Raw genomic sequence first — 6460 nt, forward strand, 5'->3', positions numbered from 1 at the left:
AAGCAGGGGGATTACCAGATTACCAGGGAGTTCCCCTGAGGACTGTAGCTGCTGAGGAAGTGTTAGTCGACCGGAAACTTTTTTACTACAAGATCTGCAGTTTAAATACATTACAGTGCCAGTGGGTGCAAGTCAGAGAGTCACAGATGATTCAATTACAGGAGCCCACTGTCGGCTTTTTGTTACTACAGTGACAAACTCTTCCACTGTCATTACAACAGTACATAAATAACAGCTGTTGTGTCCGCCCACCATAAAGAAGCAACAGGCCACATCAGAAAAGGTGATGAACGATGGGAGCAATTTTACTTGGTTAAAAATAGAAGTCTTGAATTTAGGTTTAGTACTCATCATCGTTTTTAGTTACTGCAGCCGGGAAATCCAAATCTGGGCAAAGGGCATTGGTAAAGCTCACACAGGATGAGTAAAAGTTTAGTCACACCAAAATTTGCTTTCAATCTATGTGTGTGATCATACTCCCTTCAAAATGTGAATTCTTTTTCTCATATTGAATTTTAGACCCTGCTTTTTACTTGTCTATCCCCACGGCGTCCCCACTTTCCCTCATGACCTGACCTTAATGCCCACCTGCATATCTGTTCCCAGATCCATCGTCAGCTCCCACTACCTGAATATGATTGTCTTGTTTGTTTCACTCGAGTTTTAATTTCAAGCTCTCATTTAAATGACTGCTGTCAGGCTGTTAGCCATAGTAGCTTCTTTATGTTATGTTTACAACGCTAACCACAGTGTTTCCTGTAACCCTTCTGCTTTTGACCACGCACCCAAAAAGCTGCGAATGAGAGAATGAAAACCACCACAGCTGGTTCTCAAGCTCTGATCACACACATTAGGTTTTTAATATTACTTTGCATCACAGAGAAAAGTCAGACAAGTTTAAGACAACTAGAAAACATTCTGGCAAGATGAGAAAAGTTTTAATAAATTAATTAGGCTGACATAAATCCAACATTTCAATAAATAAAAAGTAATAAATACAATAACAAATAAATATATCAAAAAATAAATAACAGTTCAAAAATACAATAAATATTTGTTAATTAAATAATCAAATATAATATAATAATAATTTATATGCTGCAACATTCTCTTCTCTCAACCTGTAGTGAAGTAATTTATTTGCAGTTAGGACATGAAGGAGATAGTACATAGTACTACTTACAGCCATAGCTATATCTATGGTAATACATGACCTTTGGTTATTAGTACAAGCTAACATAGCTTAGTTTATTTCTTTCTTAAAAGACATCAGTCAGTTAAAGACTAGGGTTGAGTGCAGTATACATCTGCAGGCACCTTATATTCAGCAGTGTGTAAGTTCAAGTGGAGTAGTGAGCTGTGAAGCCACCATGATTCATCTTCACCTGTAGCCCTCAGTCACCTGTTCACAAGGCAAACACACCAAAGAACGTCTTCCCCTGCTCATCTTCCAGGTTGGGCAGCATATTTGTATCCGTCTTCAGCCTGTCCCCTGCCTTCAGGTTGAACACAGCTCCCATGTAAATGGCAGAGAACCAGTTCCCCTGCTGATCTGAGTCGCTCCTCTCAGTCTTTTGGCAGGCAGTGCGGACAGAGTGCAGGATAGTGTAGTAGGACCGCGGGGTGTCAGTCCCATATGAGCTGGACCAGCGCTTCACTGTGTGGCTCAGGTGGACCATGGGCGACGACTCGTCATCATCATCGCTGCTGCAACTGACCCGGAAAGATGCTTGACTGTAAACAAAGTAGAGGCCGTTGTGTGGAATCACGATCTCGTTGTTGTCAAGTTTCAGGCCTCCTTGAGAGTGGGACTGATCCACCTGGTTCCTCCACTGCAATGACTGTTTGCTGTCGCTGTATACCCCTGTTAAAGAGGATAGAGAGATGGTGATTCCTGACATCTGGAGTGGTACAGGAATTCATTATTGAGGCCATATTCCACAAAGACAGCGAAGACTCCAGGGAATTTATAATATAATGTTTATCTTAACCTTAGAAATATGTTAGAAAAATTAGAAAACCATTGTTTTCAACAAGTTCATCCAGAACTGCTTCAAGTGGCGACAGATAAATGTATGAAACTGTCCCACGTGTTCTTTAGTGCTGGACACAGTGCTTGTTTTTACCTTCTAGATGAATGGCTGCTCTTACGTTGGAGATCTGCCTCAGAGTGTGATGCATATCTGAACAGAAGGAAAGATACAGTTCAATTCAACAATCAGCTCCATTTGTGACTTTGTGGTGTAATTACTGTGAAAGAGTCCAATGTGGCTCGTCTAGCATTGTACCATTACATTTGATGAAATATGGTATTAGATTGAGTATTAGATGCCACAGTCATCAGTATCAATATCAAAACTAAACTTAGAGAATTTTGTAAGTCTCACCTAAATTGTCTTCCTCTTGTCCTGGACCCTTGACTTCGCTGTTGAAGACGAGGGCAGCAGCAGCAGCAGCAAGGCACAGTGTGAACACCAGCAGGGCTGTGGTGAGCTTTGAGCTGAGTCTGACACCCTGTGTTGTGTTCTTGCTGGTTTCTGGGTCCACAGTGGTGTCCAGCTGTACTTTGCATTCACCTGCCATTGATCTGAATCACGTCACTTCGGAGCTCTTTGCAGTTACTTAGCACCTTCCTCTCTCTTCTACTGCTGCACTGGTTTGTTGTTGATACTCAGCGAGTGGCTCTTTTAAACAGCTTCCTCCACGTGGAAACTCCAGTGATGTCAGTGAGCGATGGAGATTTGATGAAAAAAGAGAACCCATGCCGGGGGGAGGTTCATATGACACGCTCCCACACATACACCTCTCCACCCACATGTACACACACAAGCCTACAGATCCCACACAGACAACAATACACACCTTATGATTCATGGTTTCAAAAAACTTTAACACATCGGAGACTCCCATTATACATTAATCATAAAATGCACAGACACAAAAGACTTCATCGTTTTAAACTGGAAAATGTGCATTGTAATAAGGGAGTCGTTATGATGAGCGTTACAAATATTGTGCAGTACTGGTTATGTCAGTCTGGGTCATTTCCCTTCTGTTTAAAAATAGGCTAATGATGAAATGGGGCTTAATAGTTCTGTGTGAAAGATCTGTAATGTTTCCTGTTGATCGGCCGGCATCAAGGTGGTTCAGTTCATTAAACTATCTTTAAAAAAGAAGTGATAGTTGATGAGCTGACCAACGACTCTGCGATAACTAGGCCTGAATCATTTTCAGAACTAAATCATCCTCGCATCACGGCCTGTTTAGTAGCTGTTTTGGAACCACTGGTTTCATCACGGTGTTCAACAGAGACATGTGCAGAATGGGGGGTTCTGGGGTCTCAAGCCCCTGTCCCATGCTTCCAAATGAATCAAAGGTACCCCAGTAATCCGGATGTAGCTCTGACATTACTGGTACCTCTGTTACCTTGGTATTTGAACATTTGTATAAATTCAGTTCTGTAAGGTACAAGCGAGTATTATAACAGCTTTTCACAGCACAGCATTAACTATGTGAGCATGTTTGCTGCAATGATGTGACTTTGCATTATTTAAAGTTAGAAGAACAAGAAAAGCTTTAGTCTTCAGAGCACTGTAACGACCAGTTATCTGCCCTGACTTACGAAACAGGGTCTTGTTACACTTATTACGAAGTGGGCAGCGACTGGGAGGTTGTGTCTATAACAACATTACAAAGCGAGCTGTGTTGGTCACGACAACTACGATGAGTAACAATGAGCGGGGATGTTTCAGGTCTACTAACAGACAGGAGTGTGTGTGTGAGGGAGAATTAGTCAGAAATAAATTTAGGTCAGCAAAGATCAGTACTAGCTGGTTTTGTAGTGTGTCGCTGTGACCTAGCTCTATAGAGGAAAAACAAAATGCTGAGGTAACATGAGTGCAGGTTGGTAAAAGGGATGTGTAGAATAGTTGACATGCGGTTAGCTGGTCTTTTCTAGTCACAGCTTGGAAAGAGGAACATCCTCCTACATTTGCTGCCGTAAGAGGCAACTTCCAACAAACCCCACCCCCCCGCCCTGTTTTTAACAGATATTGATCTTTCAGATGACTGCATAAAAAAAACATTTAAAGGTTCTAAACTAATACACAGAAACACGTCCACACTACCACCTCAGGATTAACTTCCTGACCCTGCAAACACACCTGGGTGTATCTTTCTTCCTTGTGGTTTCATGATGATAACAAACAAAAATCGCCTGATGGCAGAAATCCCAGATCTGGATCACCACCAAAGTGAGCAGTAGCTCCCTGGCCACAGGCCTATCTGCCACCATATTTCATAGAAATCTTCTCAGATGTTTTCCTGTCCCACAACAGGGCTGAAGACCAAACCTACTCGGTAGAGATAATGGAGAAGAAAAGGTCATCTTTATGAGTTATCGTAGTGCACAATAGCAGCAACTGTCAAAATAAGGAGGTGTTTTAAGTCCTATGCTGACAATGTTGGAATAATTAGAGAAAAATTCCTGTGGTTTTGGGTGTGAGAACCCGTTACCTTTTTTTTTTTTCTTATCAAAACAACAAACCATGGGACACTGTGTATAGAGTGAATATTTCGGGAGTGTCGCCTTTAGGTGTTGAAAGAGATTGATGTTATACTAAATAGGACCATAAGATGAACCTGTGTTCAAAATGTAGGTTCATGTGGTCACCAGCTATATGCACACCTGTTTGTAGTCAGAGCTTTATCTGGTTTACATATGGAAAAGTGAGCAACTGCCCCAAGGTCTCATAGGTCATCATTTTGTTGTGGCTATTCCAGAAAAAGTCCAAATACCAACAAAACAACATTAATGGTTATGACAGATTAGCTAAAACCACCTGATCTGGACAAAAGTGAAAGGTATTGTTCACAAAATGTCCAGTGTTGCATTCCACAGAAGAACTGTGACCACGACTACACCAGGGCCTATTTTTGCTATTTGTGTACTGATTGTACTGGTGACTTTCATTTCCTATTTAAAATAAATTCATTTCATTTCAAACTTGGGGTTATGTTTAAACTTGTTTGATCATCAGACTGATTGTGTTTCTTATCCTATCTGAGTATTAACATTACTGGGTATAGGGCGGTCTGTGGCACCTAAAGCTCATCGCTTTATCATCACCGCTTTGGATAAAAGTGTCTGTAAAAAACAAACAAAAAAACTACCTTCTCAAATCCTTGTGAGCTTGACAAAGTGCTAAACCAGTGGCAATGGCTGTGAACAAGAAGCTTAGTTTAGCTGTCTACCAGACTCCAGTTTCTGCTTTAACAACTGCCGCAATATGTGACATAAAAACCTGCGTATAATGAGGTCATTATTTGAAAAGAACCAAAATACTGTGGTTAGTCCTTATCAGGCGACAAACAGCTGATAACATGACACAGTCAAGTTAAGTGGATGTGCTAACTAAATACCCAAATGATCACATGTGCAATTGTCAGAGTGATAAGAAAAAGCTAAATTACTTTTTAAATGTCGTAAATAAACTGTAAGCGTTTGTCCCCACTGACCTCAAACCAAAATCCAATAATATTGCTGTAAGCAGTTTAAAAGAAATGATAACATTTGAAATTGAATTAACACATGACTATTGTGTCACAGTGCAATAATCACATTTTATTTCTGGAGGCAAAGCAGCTTCACATTCAATTCCACAAAAAAAACTTGTATATTAGTTTTTAACCATTTCCTGCAGTGCTAGTAAAAATGTCACATACAAGCTCAAAGATTGAATTTAAACCTACTCTGAAACTCTAAACTTACGTATGATGTTGTTTTTTCCTCAAGACAAAGGAAAAACAATTTCACAGACAATGAACACAAGAAATATGACACGAGGCTGTGTAAAATAAATGGAGGTAATGGTTGACAGCTAACATCTCATTCGGTGAGAATGACTAAACTTGCTTTCTTGTCCTGTGAGTGATCAGTAGGAGGGGGTTATACCTATCTGTCAAACAGAAAGCAATGAATAGGAAAAGTGCTTTTTCAGAAACTGCCCATTCTGGGGTCTGCAGCCCACTTCCACCCCTATTTATAGAGCCTGTGCATCTCATTTTCCATTTAGGATTAGGATGTAAATTGTTGAGAAAAATTCCCCTTTCTTGTGGTACAGTGTGACTCTTTCACTTTCTTGTCTGTGATTCTAAATCTGCCACCATCTTAAAAGAAAAAAAGAGAGAGAGAATTACATAGTGGTTTTTGTAGACTGGCTCAGTGGCCAGGGTACAGTATGTAGACATTCATTCATCAAACTTGTAACTGCACACCAAGCAACAGCAAAATTAACCTTTGTTTTACAGGAACAATGTCAAAATGTCAAGAATGCTGAACAGTACTAAGCCCTAACCCGAACCTACAGAGCAGGGAATGAAAATCTAGTTTACTTGTCTGGCACATTGACATTTGGTTAACTGGGTTTCGCATCTGAGGCTTCCAATCCCCCCTCCCCTC

General features: G+C 40.6%; 1 protein-coding gene across 1 annotated transcript; it reads right to left on the reverse strand.

Annotated features, from left to right (window-relative positions):
- Window positions 1-1042: 1042 nt before the first annotated feature.
- Window positions 1043-2769, reverse strand: tnfa (tumor necrosis factor a (TNF superfamily, member 2)). Its single transcript, XM_026346928.1, has 3 exons — window positions 2388-2769; window positions 2127-2183; window positions 1043-1864 (listed from the first exon to the last, which is right to left on the reverse strand). Exons 1-3 carry the CDS (start codon window positions 2581-2583, stop codon window positions 1407-1409), a joined length of 711 nt encoding a protein of 236 aa, XP_026202713.1. The 5' UTR covers window positions 2584-2769; the 3' UTR covers window positions 1043-1406.
- Window positions 2770-6460: the final 3691 nt, after the last annotated feature.

Source organism: Anabas testudineus, chromosome 11, assembly GCF_900324465.2.
Source record: "Anabas testudineus chromosome 11, fAnaTes1.2, whole genome shotgun sequence".
Lineage (NCBI taxonomy): Eukaryota > Metazoa > Chordata > Actinopteri > Anabantiformes > Anabantidae > Anabas > Anabas testudineus.